The following is a 15,154-nucleotide window of genomic DNA, read 5'->3' as shown; positions in this document are numbered from 1 at the left end:
ACCATGCATAATACTTGAAAATGCCGATATGTGACTATGTTACTGGCTGATACGTTTACTGTGCTTTGCTTTTGTCATTACATGAGTGTTCTACTTAGAAAAGAAAAACAGTTCATTGCAAAGCAGTACACAGCGAAACCCCAGCAGCCTCCTGGGCCTGGCCTCAACCCACATCCCTCTTGCACCAAGAGGGCATGTCCAGTGATCACGTGGCCATCAGGTGTGTACAGCTATCCTTCCTGGTGGCCACACAATGGTGGGAAACTCTGATGGTGAGTTTCTCAGGGCGTGTCCTGGTTGGTAAATGGCACATGTCTGTATCTTTGATGCGTTAGTTCCAAGCACGAGGCTTTCCATTCTGCAGCCTAAATCTCAGGGTGATTCAGGGTGTAGGCGGGATCCAGGGTGTAGCCTGCCTGGATTAATTTTCTTGTGGTGGGGAAGGTAGGCATCATCGTCATTTTGGTTGTGCTCCACTTTGCACTGATCAGCCATTCTGTTCACCAGATGTTTTAGTTCTCTCCATTAATAAATGTTGTCCTCTTAAGGAATACAAACAGCCGAGCCTGGGTAACTTGGAGTCCCTTTCTAGTGGGTGGGTCAACAGCGGTCACTGAGCCCTCATTGGAGATGCAAACCTGAGACTCTTGATGGTTCTGGCTGCTGCTGCAGCTCTAGCTTTTAACACAGCAGCAGACATGGGAGGAGTGCCCTTGTGTCTGGGTGTTGGAGAGGCTGACCCTGGGGGTGTCCGTGGGAGGTGGGAAGCCGAGCTACACTGAGGCTGGGACCCTCAGCAGGACACGTTCTTCCTGTTAGCTCAATGCTGGAGACACAGGCATCTCTGTTCCCTTGTGAACACCTTGGTTGGGACCCAGCTCAGTCAGGTCTGGGGCCAAGGTCTGTGTCACTGCTCATGCAGCTGTCACCAGCCATATGCACTTTGACAGTTGTCCTCAGTAGCCAGCAGGCACAGTCAGCTCTTGGTGTCCACAGTTCCAACTACCCGCAGATCAGGAATACTCAGAACAAAATTGAGCATGTATAGCTGTGTTCCTCGCCTCAGCTCCCTACACATAATGCCGTTTACATGGCATTTACATTGTATTAGGGTCTCTAAGCCATCTAGAGATGGCTGAATATCTGGGAGAATATGGGTAGGTTCTGTCCATCACTATTAAAAAGGACTTTATGTATGAGCATCTGTGGCTTTTGGCACCTGCTTCAGATGGGCAGAAGAGCAGGGAGACCAGGCCATGGTACCACCAGCAGCTCTGTCTACTAGAGCGAGGCCTCTGCCTCTTTTGAAAGAGCCTTTTGTCGAGAGTGAGCTCAGTGTGATCAGTCTGTGGGGCAGACTCGGGCAGAACCTGGAAACATTCCCTGACCCATGTTATTTCTTCTTGCAGCTGCCTAATGGCTACCTGGCATTGCCCCTTATCACAGAGGAGGAAACTGGGCTTCGCAAGGTCAAGTCCTTTCCCCAGGATTCCCAAGGCCACAGTTTTCTGTCTTTCTCCAGGAACCAGGGATTCCTCTGGAATGATAGGCCCTCCCTTATGTCCTCAGGGATTTCTAGGGGTTTCTCAGGTGAGGAGAAAGGGTACTTAGGCCATCTTTAATTTGCAGTCTGTTTCCCAGCCCCACACTAGTCCTGCAGGAGAGAATTCTCCCTCATCTTGCAGAAACAACCATCAACCAAACAAAAAATGGGATGATCCTCTTAGTCTGCCTGCCAGTCCTTGGCAAATGCTCCCAACATACGCATGAACAAAAGGGGAAGGGGCCGATGAGGTCTGAATCAGGGGGTCTTGCCAGGCTGGGATGATCCAACGTGTTCTGGGGGAGGGGGTTGAACCTGTACCACTTGGGTCTGCCAGCCCTCCCCCTTGGGCCAGAGGGGACAGGAAGGCTGGACCCCTCCCCATTACCCCCTTGAGATTCTGCTACCCGGTCTGCTGCCCAGCTACATACCCTGAGTCTCAGCTGATCCCAATTTGAGTAAATGCCAGGCGATGGGCTTCCCAGGTGCTGTCCACGGGGCTGAAGGATGCAGCTTGGAAGTGCAGGGAATCACTTAATTCCTACTTTGACCTATGAGAATTAGGAGATGGAACATTCACTGTGTACCGTGTCCAGGGATGTGAAGGATGGATGAGCGGCACATGTGCTGAGCCACCAGCTGTCTCTTTACAGCTTGCCATGAAGCAGAGGCCGGCAGAGAGATGCATCAGCTTGAACTATTCCCATCGCCCTCTGCCTCACTCTCTTTCCCTCCCTCCTGCTGCCTGGATGCATATTCCCCCATCCCCCCAAATTAGACTGTAACCCTTGGGTTGTGTTTTGCTGCTGTGTGGGTCTCGAGTCTTAATGTGTATATGAGTCACCCAGGACTCCTGCTCAAATGTGCAACTGGGGGCTCAGTTTACCTGGGGTGGAACTTAGAGTCCTGTGTGGCTAACTAGCTCTCTGGAGATGCCTACGATGGTCTGAAGACCACTCCTTGAGGCGTGAGATTCCAAGGGACTCGGGGTATAGTAATTGAAGCAGAAGTGGGTTTGGATGGAATTTTGAAGTTGCATTTCCCATGTGTCTGACGGCAGTAGGGTCCCCACTGTGAGTAGTAAGTAGGATGGGATAATGCCTAGCATTCAGGGATGCCATAATTTTTGCTGCTCCACCTGCAAAATGAGGGGCGGGTGGAACATGAACATGGGGGGTTCAAGGTACCAAGGTGCTAGGGATAATGATAATTAAAAAAACCATGGTGTAGCGTGGCTCCTTGATCTCTGTAGAGATCTTCCAAACAGAGAATGATCAGGCTGCAGGAAGCGGCTCTCAGGCCACCGTGTGATACTTTCCTGTTTCTGTAGTGAGCCATTGCCCACTGCATGGGTTAGATTAACCCACATTGGCAGTGTTGGTTCTGTGGATCAAGATTCTGACTGGGTCTCACTTAGCTAAAACCAAGGTGCTGGCACGGTCGTGCTATGTCCCAGGAGCTGGGGGAGCATCTGTTTCTTGCCTTTTCCAGCTTCTAGAGGGTTCCCACATCCCTTGACTCATGTCCCTTCCTCAGTGGTCAAAGCCAGCAGCGGGCAGTGAATCCATCTTGTGTGGTGTCCTCTGAGTCTCCTTGGCCACCTCTCTCTCTTTGCTGTCAAAGACCTTTGTGATTACATCGGACCCACCTGGATAATCCAGGGTTATCTCTATTTAAGGGGCACTGATTAGCCACCTTAATTCTATTCACGGCCTTTATTTCCCTTTGCCATATAACCTACCTATTCACAGGTTCCAGGGATTAGGAGAGGGCTTCTTGGAGGAGGGAAATATTCCACCTGCCACAGATGCTGTGGAAGTTTTGAGATTCCATCTCATGCAACTGCAGGGCAGACTATGTTGAGATCAGGTCAGAATCTGATAAAAAAGGGCAACTGAGTTGCAAGACACTAAGACAAAACCTCCATGAGATCCTAAAGTCAGGGCCTTGATGGGAAAAAGAATATACCCTAAGACCTGGGGCAGGGACCTTTGGGTGTACAAACCTGAGCACCTTGAACCTCCTGGCCTTCCCTCTGGCAGATGGGAACAGCCTCTCCTCTCTTGGAGATGTTCTCAGGAGGCACAGGCTGTGCATGTTGATTACCATTCCCTTGGGGCATGGACTCCACAAAGGGCACTTGCTGTGTGCAACCCGCCCACCTGGTCACCAGAGTCAGGTCTCTGAACAGCCTGAGAGGGGAGCGGAATGTCCTGCGTTGGGAAGATACAGCTGGCCCAGCACAGGAGTCGCAGGATCTGCTGAGAGTACTGGGTAGGCACAGGATGGCAGAGGTGCTGAGCTGCAGAGGCTGCAGAAAACGAGGCCGGATAGAGGAAAATTCTCCAGCCCAGTCCCCGGTCCCATGTCAATGTCAGTGACACCAGGAGCTGGTCTTAACAGCTTTTTGAGATGGCTCCTCGAAGCTGCTGGCATATAGTGCATGGAGTGGAGATGCTAGAACATCCTGGGCTTATTCAGTACTCTTCCTGAACAGTCAGAGTGCTCAGGAAAGCAAAGTTAGAATGCCTGAGAAGTGACACCTGGTTATGTCTCCCGGGAGGGCCCAGGGGACATTCTCTTCATTCAGGACACAAGGAGTGCCTTGTAAAGGGTGCCTGTCTTGTAGGTAGAATTGCTTCTTCCAAAAATATATGTTGAGCTCTTGGCCTCATTCCTACGAACACATTCTTATTTGGAAATATGGTCTTTGCAGAGGAAATCCAGTCAACCTGAGGTCAGGCGGGTTGGGGTGGATTCTAAAGCCAGTGGCTGGTATCTTTATGGGGAGAAGGAGATTTGGAGATACAGGCACAGAGACACCTGCACTCAGGGAAGACACCACGTGGAGGTAGAGGCAGGCATAGCTACGATGGCCAAGGAACATGAAGGTAGCTTCCGCCACCAGCACCAGGAGAGGCTGAGGAGCTTCTCTAGAGCCTTCTGAGGGAGCACGGCCCTACTGGCCCCTCAATTTTGGACTCTAGATTTTAAAACTGAGAAGGAATTTCTGTTGTTTTAAATAGTGAGGTTTTTCTTTAGACACAAAATAGCATGGTGGTTGTCTTCTGGAGACAAGTCAATGCCAAAGGAAGGATAGGCCGCTGTGAGACCGGGCTTCCTAATGCCAGTGGGCACTGTGGACTACCAGATTGGGAGGAACCACACTTCACCATCAGACCTAGGTGTGTGGAATTACTATAATGGACAGGAAGGCAAGAGACCGTCAGGGCTGCCTTGACCCTTATCTATGACATGGTCTATGACATAGATCATAGTCCTTCTGGGGTCAAATAAATGGGCAGCTACTTAGGCTGTTGCCTGATTTGTAGAATCAGAAAATCAGCCACAGTGATGGGACATTGCAGCCCCTCATTTAGCTCCCAGATCTAAAGCCCATTGGCTAAAGGGGCCGCTGGTTCCTCCAGAGAAAACTCTGCAATTCACCCACAAGTGTCCTCAGTAAAGTCCTCTAGTCTTTTCCCAAAGAGAATTCTGGCCATTTGTCAACCATCTATGGACCAGGAATGAAGAAATGTCCAGCCTTCTCAAAACTGCTAGATATGAATCTGAGTTGATACCCACACTGGGGACCTGAAACTCTATATGGGCCTCAGGACCAAGTGCATTTCATAGAGACCAAGGGATAGGGGCTTTGTCCTGAATTCTAGATGTACCATAGACCTACGAATGTATCTGCTCATTGGCCTCTAAGACCCATTATGTAAGAAGGTCTGAGAGGAACCTCCTGCCAAAAGAAGCCCAGAAGCTAACTTTTGGTCAAGAGAGAAGGAAAAATTCAGAAATAAACACAGCTGTTCCAGTAGGAGTGGCAGTTCCTACAGTATTCCTATGCAAGTCACCTATTTGTTTTCTCTGAATATGAACTGAATTTGGACAAACAATAGTGGCCTTCCATCAGTATTACCAGATGCTCCACAGGCTTTGGTATCACCCCTGGAACAGATTAACAGCTTCAGCCACTTGGCAGGTGGCTATTCATTTGGCGACTGCTTCCTCCCCTTCAGCCCTATAAAAGGAAGATGAAGAGCTTGTTTTGACACAGCAGGCGACAGGACATCCACACTGTGTAGACCTGGGAGAGGTCAGTGCTTCTTTTCTCTGCCCTGACATGGTCCATAGGGATTCTCTGCCCTGACATGGTCCATAGGGATCTGGCTTAGACAGATTTCCCAGGGAAAACCGCAGTATTCCACTATATTGATAACAGCCTGTCCACCAGTGTGGTGGTCAGGGAGGGTCAGGTACCCTAGATTCCTTGGACCAAAGGACTAGTTAACAAGGGATTCAGGGAAGTGGGCTCAGGCTGTGGGAGTCACAGATCCTATCAATCTGAAGCTGCCCACAGGGTACGAGAGGGGCACAGCCTTTCGGAGGCTCTGCCAGGGCACCAGTGAGGAATAACACCTTCCAGGGTGAGGGAACTGTCCTCCACTATAGCAAATGTCGTGGGCAACAGGTGACATGCAATACTGTCTCCAACAGCCCCCAAATCTGGGAGCCAAGTGGTGAGAGTAGGGGCAGCTTTGTTTCTATTTCATCCTGTGACTCTGGTGGGACATTGGTGCCTCCTGTCCCCGACATCTTGGATTTTGTTAGATTCGGGTCCTGCTCTGACTTGGTTTGGTGGGGCTGCTGTAACGACCACCATGAACTTGGTGGCATGAATGACAGAAGGGGGCTGTGTCACAGATCTGGGGGCTGGAAGAATGGGATCACCACTTTAGCAGGGCTGGTTCCTTCTTTTGGGGGGTACTGGGGATTGAACTTAGGGGCACTGGACCCCTGAGCCATACCCCCATCCCTATTTTGTATTTTATTTAGAGACAGGGGCTCACTGAGTTGGTTAGCACCTCACCATTGCTGAGGCTGGCTTTGAACTCGTGATCCTCTTCCCTCAACCTTCTGGGATGACAGGCATGTGCCACCGTGCCCAGCTAGGGCTGGCTCCTTCTAAGGCCTATGAGAGAAGTGTGTTCCAGGCCTCCTTCCTAGCCTCTAGGGGTTGGCTGGCCATTGGGGGGGTTCCTTGGCTTGTAAACATATCACCCTGATCTCCATCGTCATTTCATATGGTTTTCTTGTGTCTGTGCCCAAACTTCCTTGTTTTTATGGGGATGTCAGTCATGTTGGATAACCACCCACCACAAGGACCTCATTTGGAACTTTATTACCTCTCTGAAGACTCAGTCTCCAAAAAAGTTCATACCCTGCAGTCTTGGGAGTTGTGATTTTAACACATGGACTTTGAGAGACATGGTTGTAGGTTGGGTCAGAGGAAGCCTCTCTGCAACTGGACTCAGCAAAGCTCCTGTGGGAGTGAAACTGTGACCAGCCCCCTGACCACTCTGGATTCTCATGCTCATGGATCAGCAAAGACTGGGGTGCCTGACCCTGATTACATAGGGGGAGGGGCTAGGTTGTTGCAAGACAACAGGGACAGGGAGGCCTCTGTCCACAACCAATGGGGTCACTGGGCCATTTCTTGGTACTTTCATGACCCCTAATAACAGTCAATAGGCAATTAAAGCAACCCATACCCCCCAAAGAGCCAGGGAACCTAAGGGCTTATACCCTTCGGGGATGGGAGGTCTGGGTCAGCCCAATAGGCAGACAGCCCAGACCGATGGAGTGCCAGCTGCGGGTCAGAGGAACATAGATGGGTAACAGGGAAAGGAGGTGACAAATACCCATCATCGTCCTGGTGCACATGCACCTGTGGCTCATTCCACAGATCCTCTTGCTCACTGTTGCATGGGAGGTCATTACTGCCACCACCTTAGAAAGGACTCTCCGACTGTTGGCTGCCCATCTTGGGAACGGAGAACGGCTTACACACACACATTCTCTCTCTCTCTCTCTCTCTCTCTCTCTCTCTCTCTCTCTCTCTCTCTCTCTCTCTCTCTTTCTTTCTCTCACACACACTCACACACTCACTCACATACTCACACACACTCTGGAGGATGCTATGGTAAGACACGAGCAGGACATCATGGAAGGACCATGAGGGTCTCTCTGGGTCAGAGGGTCTCTCCTACCTTCCAGTTGCTCAGTGTCATAATTTCCTGGACCCTCAGTGGCCTGCTCTGCCCCCGCAGCCAGTTGCTGTCAGCTGATTGCTCAGGCCCACAGGGTCCCTCCACCAGGGGACGGTCAGTTGCTTGTCCAGGAGGGTGTGGTTCATCTTCCCAGGTGCTGCTGCTCAGAGCTGAAACCAATGGCTTAGGCCCCAGGTGCTAGTTTCTTCCACGACTTTGGACTTGGCTGTGACGCCACAGGTAGGCATGGGATCTACTTCTCAAGAAGCTTCAGAAAGGGCTGAGCTCAGCCACCCGAAAGTGAAACCCCAGTAGGGTACCTGGGCCAGTGAGGAGCAGGCCTGGGGGAGGGGCGAGCTGGGCAAGTAAACACCCCTTCCTCCTCCTTCCCACCTGCTATCTGGGGGTAGATTTCTGCCCTGTCCAAAGCTACCCTGCTCAGCGCTGCCTGCAGGCGAGTCTCCTTGGCTTGCTGGGAAGAAGGGCCCGCATAGTTAACACCCCAGCTTCCCTGCTCCCTCCTGTTCCTGTGCCTCACCCCCTTGGATGGCAGACCTCAAAAAGTGCAGCGTTCAGTGGTTGCCTGGGGGTCTGTTGCCTAGGGAACCAGCTACAACAGGGAGGTAGAGACAGGGTTCAGACAGGAGCCGCACACCACGCGCGCACTCTAGCCGGCTGTCGGGAGCGCATAGCCTGCCTGCATTCAGAGGCGGGGAGCCCCCACTCCTCTCCCACTTGGTGTCGTAGCCTGGTGATCTGGAGGCAGGATGACTTCTGCTCGCTGCTTGGCAAAGCACCCCTAGGTCACAGAAGTGTGAGGGGAGGGTCCCAGCTGTGATTTGAAGGCAGAGAGCAGAGTCTGGGTGCCCGGAGAGAGGGCAAGGGAGAGCCACAGAGGGACACCATGAGGAGGGGATCTGGGCATGGAGTTGGGCCAACCTGGGTTCCAGATCCACTCACTGAACTGCAAGTGAGAGGGCTGGATGGAGTGATCTCCAAGGCCCAGAACACTACTTCAGGAAAGGGGTGACACAGAGAGCACCCCATGCACACCATCCAACATTCCTTCCCCCTAAGGGCTTCAGAAAGACCTGGCTCACAGTAAGGGAGCATCCCGTGGCAGGAGGAGGGCTGTGCTGAAGACCTCTCCCAACCCTGGCTTGCCCTGGGAGCCGTCACCAACATGTGGGGAAGACACCCTTGTAAGCATGGGTAGGATTGCAGTCTGACACTGAGCTGAGGTCAAAAGTAGAAAAAGAATGTATGCATCAACAAGTGGCTGTGCTCCTTACCAGCTGGATGACAAGGAAATATTGCAAACTCTACTCCTGGGCACTATAGTTAGATCCCCAAGTTATATGCTGAAAACCCCAAGTCATGTTAGTGTATTTGGAGGGGGGGCCTTGGAGGTAGTGAGGGCTATGTAAGGTCTATGTGGGGTCATGAGGGTGGGCTCATATGACAACATCAGTGGCTTTGTAAGACAAGGTGAAGAGACCCGCGCTAATAGCCATGTTCTGTCTCATCTTGTGATGCCCTCTGCCATGTTATTTTTTGGTGCTGGGGATTAAACCCAGGGTTGCTTAACCACTGGGCTACATCCCCTGCTCTTTTTATTTTTTGAGACAGGGTCTTATTAAGTTGCTGAGGCTGGCCTCAAACTTGCAGTTTTTCTGTCTCAGCCTCCCAAGTTGCTGGGATCACAGATGCGTGCCGCTGCGCCCAGAATCCGCTGTCATGATGCAGCAGGAGATCGACAGATGCCAGTATTGGTGCCATGACCTTGGGCTTCCCAGTCTCCAGAACTGTAAGAAGTAAATTTCTTTTTAAAGTTCCAAGTCTCAGGCATTCACTTAGAGTGACAGAAAATATACTAAGGCTTTGGGTTTTGTTGCCCATATGATTGGGATTCTAGTATCTGCCTCATAGGATTGGTGTGAGGGTTTAGGACAAGAATGCAGAGTGACTGACAAATGGCAGCCATGTTATTGGTTAGTGTCACTCTTACCAGTGTGTTGACATTCTGTGGACTCAGGGCATCAGGAATTCTCCTGGCCAAGTGCCCCGTGAGCCCTCCACCTGATGATAGTCCTGACTGAGGCAGGATCCGACTCTCAAACAGTTCAAGAATCCCTGGATTCGCTTTTTGCTGCACTTCTATGGGAAAAGTGGCCAAACCATTGGTATCCTCAGACCTTGTACGAGACTCAGGTATCGATCATTTTCAGAAAACAACTCAGGAAGGTTATTAGCAGGGCTGCAGGTTGTTGGGTGAGGAGATTAATGAGAGCAACACAAGTTTAGAGGCTAAAAGCTCATTGTCCCTGGTTACAGCAAGTCTCTGAATCTGGGTGCTTTATAAGCCTACATTGGAGAGATAACGCCTGCAGGTCCAGGGATTGGAGTCTTTTTTTCTGCAGGTGTGGGAAAAGGAGGAACCATTCTTTTTCTTATTGAGAATTTTTCCCCACGGGTAGTTGGGAGGGCTCACATTTCAAGGTTAAACACCAGGATCTCATTTGTGCTGAGAGAAAAAAGCCAACCTGAGGATCTTATAGGTAAAACATGGAGAGGGGGGAAGGATGGATGGACAGGACAGAGGGCACATGGTACTCTGCTGTCTCCCCATGGAGCCTGGAAGGTGGCCAGGTGTTCAGCTCTTCAGCTGCTCCGGGCTTCTCTGCCCTGTGTACTCCCCTACACCTCTGCAAAGTGGAGTCAGTTGGATGCCAATCCCCAGGAGCATCGACTCGCTTCAGGAACCCAACCACCACCATGACAGGACAGAATTGTTGAGGGGAGAGGAACCCCCACCAGCCACCAGGTCTGGGGCTTGGAGAGGGAACACAGAGGCCACCAGGAAGAGAATGGGGTAGACTCAGGATGGCTTGTGCCCTAAAGGGGCCCAGAGACAGGACAGGGTGGGAGAGGTTTGCACCCTGGGTTTGCACCCCAGCCTTTGCACTAAGTGTACAATCTTGGTCACTCCTTGTCCCTGGGCTTCAATTTCTTCACCTGGCTAATAACTGTCCCACCCCCTGGAGACATTCTGTATATTACACAGTGCCAGGGACAGTCAGGGCTCCATACGTTGGAGCTGCTATCATCTCAGCCTTTATTGGACCTCAGGGCCTTGCCTCTCAGATGTGAGCTTCCAGCCCAAGGGCTCTAGATGGTTCTAGACCCGAGCTCCTCATTGCATGTACTTGACGTCACCCATGTCAATTTCCTTCCCAGGTGGGGTCCTCAGTCCCCTGCCAGGCCCTCCTGTGCAGTCTGTGGACATGAGGATGGCTCCATTCTCCTTTACTGCCAGGCCTCACTCACCTTCCTTGGGTGAGTTCCCTGGGGATTCTTTTGTGGGGAGGGGAACCCACTTTGGAACCGGCGACAAGATCCAAGGTCTGGGCCATGAGTCCACTGGCCCCCAGATTCTTTTGCACTTGGCCAGGGTCTGTATCAGAGTGACCAGGCTCAGTGCTTGGCCATCTCTTTCCAGAAGTAGAGGATGTTGGTGTGAAAGTCTTCTCGGTGGACTTGCTCAGCGCCCCAGGGTTTGCCCCTAAAAGCCCAGAGTCATGGCGAGGTCCCTGGGGGTAACAGGAAGAAGTGGGGAGCTTTGATGTCAGGTCGGGCAGTGCCGGGCACTATAGCCCCCCATCTTCCTACCTGGGCAGAATTAGGCAGCAAGGCTGATTTAAACCACAGAACCAATTTTATTGTCAGTAAGAAAGAGCAATATTTTGGAGATGATAAGCTAAAAAAGGGCCTGGGTGGTTGTATTAAAAAATGTAAAGTACAAAACTATTAACTAAAAATAAAAAGGAATATTTAAAGGCTGTTCTGTTAAGTGTGGAGACTGAGAAAATGAAATGAAAACACAGTTCCTTGTACTGAGGGCTGCAGCTCCTTGTGGTTTGGGACTCCAGGGTGGGGCTTCCTTGTCCACCCACCAGCAGGTGGCTGCCCCGGAGAATGCTGGGCTCTTGCCACTCAAGTTCAGTCAGCCCCTCTGTGTCTTGCAATTGAGGACAACTTACAGGGAGGGTCTTCCCATGTTTTGAGGCTTTGGTGTCATAATTAGGCCTCTCCTCTTCTGGAAACTTCCCTCCCTGGCAGGTCTGGTCGGCAGCATCTAAATGTCGGTGGATGAGAAGTCTGGGATTTGCTTGCCTTCCTCGTTGGATTTGCTGGTCAGCTGTGGGGGAGATAAACAGTAGTAAGACGGGATTCTCATGAGCATTGGCATGGAGCTCCCCGGCCTCTATACTGATTGCCCAAAGCCAAATGAGTGAGCATGAGTGGTCATGACCTTGAGCTTGGCCAGGAAGGTGGTGCTGGGCCACGGGTGGACCACAGCTTTGCTGTTCCATGACCACTTGCTGGCTGGGTGAACTTGCCAAACTGAGCCTTAGAAAATCCTCCAAGCCAGTGGAGGATCGAATGGGATGGTACCTGGGAGTGCTCAGCACCGTGCCTGACTCGCCGTGTACTCCCAGCAAACTTGTGGTTATTTTAGTAACACAGTTCTGGTTTACTATCACCTTTAGGATCAAAAGTGTTGTACTTTATTGATCGTGAGCAAAGAGCAACGAGAAATAAGAGGAGCCAGGACTTCAAGGTCAGTAATTCAAAGCTAACTTTAAATTGAAGAATTTTGTACAATGAATAGAATACGAAACTGCTCCCTTAACAACAAAAACAATTCAGCTTCCAAAGGCAGGCAGCCAGCTATTGGGGCTCAGCCAGGAAAACCAAAGGGGCAACCACGGATTGGTACTGATGTCAGGGGCCCTGGTGGATGCACTGCTGGACAAGGTTCAGCCCTCAGTAGCCCCTGATCATGCCTCCTGGAAGTGGCCACATGTCCACACGTGCCCCGCGATGTACAAGCTACATACACGTACATATCCTCATCTTCTCTGGACAGTGTCCTCTTCCTCCCACCCACCTGGGTCCTCACCATTGTCTTGAAGAACTGATTGACTTTCTTCCTCTTTAGCGTCTTCTTGTCACCGTCTGAGAGATGGAGGAAGGTCTGGCTGAGGCGAGGTGACACGTTGGTCTCCTCCAATCCGGGCACGCCAGCCACAGAGAGTGTGAGGGCTAGAAGCAGAGCAGAGACCCGGGAATGGGTAAGATGGAGGAGAGGTGGGCCCCGGGGATAGGAAGGGTGTCTCTGGAGGCAGATGGATCACATAGTGTGGGCAGGAGGCCCATCTTCTGCCATGCCAGGGACTGCTGAAGCCATGCTCTTGGGTGAGGAATGCCAAACGTACAGTCAGTGGCCTGCTCCAACTCCTGCTCTTGGCCAGAGCCTTTCCAAAGCTCCAGGCCTGGAGACATGGGGGAAGGCTTCGAGGTAGGGGACAGAAGTGAGCATGTCCCTCCTTTCCTGCCCAGCACCTGCATTTCTCCTTGCCACCCAAGGCAGGGGCTGGGGAGTGTGTCCCCCTGATGAAGCAACTGGATGGCCTGATGGTCATTCCCCAGCTTGGAGTCCCAAAGACCCGAAAAATGGGCTACCACACTATTGGCTTTGGCATTGGCAATAAAAGCACAGAGCACCAGGTTGTCTCTGGGTCCATGGTGAGGATGGCTGTGCAGGGCTCTGTGTCGCTCACACACCAGCCTCAGGGCAGGGCCTGGGTCTAAGGTCAGCCTCCGCCACTTTCTAGCTGGCGACAGTCGATACTGAGGTTCTCAGTGCCTCAGTTTCCATGTGTGTGCAGCAGGGAGAGCGGCATTAGCTACTCCGTGGCTGTGAGTGCTGGATAGAGGACGGGGGTGGGGCAGGTAGGCAGGGCCTGGCCCCAGGTGCTCAGGCACTAGCAGGTGCTGCCCTGGCCTTCTGTGGTCCACAAGGGCAGCCCTGTCCTTGCTCTTGGCGCAGAGCCTTCACGACGTAGTGACCACTGAGGACTGCTGCTTGCCATGCCCTCTGTGAATGAAATGCAGCCAGCCGTGAGTGGCCACCCTCCTCCCAGGACGGTGAGTGGTGGGAGGGAAAATGTGCCATCTAGGTGTCAAACACTCTGCAGCTGCAACATGTAAGTGGCAGCTTTTGTAAACCCAGAAATAGTTCTCCAGTTCTTTAAAAAAAAAAGCCACTGGTCTCGGGGTCATACCAAGGACAGACTTCTAGCCCTGGAGAGGCCCAGGTAACAGAATGCAGGGACAGCAGGTGCTCAGTGGGTTCTGAGGGACCTAGGCTTCCAGGGAGCCCTGTTGGCCTGGCTGCACCCAGAGGACTGGCTGTCAGCAGAGTCTCACCCCATGATGCCTGGTCCCCACTGCAGTGCGGGACGGTCCCCATCCACCCACAAGGCTGGCGGCAGCATGCGTACCTGGGATGGTGGGCATGGACTGGCTGGCAAAGCTCATCTGAGAGAGGATGGACATCCTGTGGGGGATGGTCGCATGCTCCGACAGGTTGGTGTCACTCATGAACTCGTGCTTCCTGGACAGCTGGACAAATGTAGCACAGGGGCTTAGAGTGAGGCAAACATGAGCCGTGAAAGGGGAAGGACGAGGGTGATGACTGGGCTCCACAGAAAGTGAATTCATGCTGTTTTCTACCATTCCATGCCAGCGCCACGTAAGGCTGCATAGTTGTGTTCTCCGAAATGTCAGGAGTGTTGGAGGACACCGATTTCGACTATCAGGTGAACGTGCCCCTAGGATGGGGAGACAGAAACTACTTCCACCTTCTCCCCTAGGTAAGAGCAGTCGGGCCCTGGGCAGGGGCTTCCTCCCCCAGAGGCATCTCTGCTGGCCCTTTAATCTGACAGCCCCCCTCTTGCCAGAACAGTGAGTTCCTCTCTCCCTCCCAAGTCCTCACGGTGCTTCAACAAACCGCATTTCCAGGGGGAAACTGGGACTGAACTCAGGGCTGTTTGATACTAAGTCTCATCATTAACTTATAAGACCCGAGGGCTCAAAGCCAGCCCAGTGAGGTTCTCATCTCCGCATCCCCACCCGGGTTACGGGCACCCAGAGGGTGCTGGTGGGGTCAGAGTTGCTCCCTAATTTGTCAAAGGACACACACAAACTCTGGAGTCTGGGGGCCTGGGTTCAAATCCTGCTGCATCCCAGCTGCCCTGGCTGCAGACACGGGCCTGGGCTTCACCTCCTTGCTTCCCAGATGCACCATGGAAGTGAGTCCACCCCTGGAGGGGGACCTGTCACTGCCACTCACCCGCTTCAGCTCTGACTCGGCTGCTGCTTTCTCGTCTGCGAACACCACGCTGCTCCTCTTGGACCTCTTCTTGGATCTCCGCAGCTTGACCTCAGGCAGCGTGCTCCCCGGGGAGATGGGCTCCTCTTCCACTTTCGGAGTCTTGGGTGGAGCTAATTCCAGGTCAAAGCTGAAGGATAAGTGGGACAGCAGTGGAAACTGCAGTTAGAGCTCCAGTGGGACTGCCTTGTGGGGACCCAGAGGGCCAGAGAAGACCTTCATGTTGACTGAGCTGTCACTACAGCGTCAGGGATGGATGAGCTAACCTTTCAGAGAATTTAGGGAGACAATTTTGAAAACATTCAAAATACAGGG

General features: G+C 52.2%; 1 protein-coding gene and 1 long non-coding RNA gene across 2 annotated transcripts in view; one reads left to right on the top strand and one right to left on the bottom strand.

Annotated features, from left to right (window-relative positions):
- Positions 1–11,298: 11,298 nt before the first annotated feature.
- Dock2 (dedicator of cytokinesis 2) overlaps positions 11,299–15,154 on the bottom strand; it is a 409,837-nt gene continuing 405,981 nt past the window's right edge. Inside the window, exons 49-52 of the mRNA XM_046421400.2 lie at positions 14,801–14,969; positions 13,950–14,070; positions 12,566–12,708; positions 11,299–11,800 (exon numbers count right to left, since the gene is read on the bottom strand). Of these exons, the coding sequence (XP_046277356.1) occupies positions 11,738–11,800; positions 12,566–12,708; positions 13,950–14,070; positions 14,801–14,969 (496 nt within the window). The 3' untranslated portion in view covers positions 11,299–11,737. The remainder of the gene's footprint in view (positions 11,801–12,565; positions 12,709–13,949; positions 14,071–14,800; positions 14,970–15,154) is intronic.
- LOC124077150 (uncharacterized) lies at positions 12,603–14,804 on the top strand. Its single transcript, XR_006846552.2, has 3 exons — positions 12,603–12,737; positions 13,496–13,593; positions 14,195–14,804. It is a non-coding gene; the product is annotated as an uncharacterized LOC124077150 (long non-coding RNA).

This window comes from Marmota monax, unplaced genomic scaffold (assembly GCF_021218885.2).
Source record: "Marmota monax isolate L192 unplaced genomic scaffold, Marmota_monax_Labrador192_F-V1.1 WCK01_AAM20220418_F8-fsc00084, whole genome shotgun sequence".
NCBI classification, from domain to species: domain Eukaryota; kingdom Metazoa; phylum Chordata; class Mammalia; order Rodentia; family Sciuridae; genus Marmota; species Marmota monax.
This window is presented reverse-complemented; position numbering and strand designations above follow the sequence as displayed.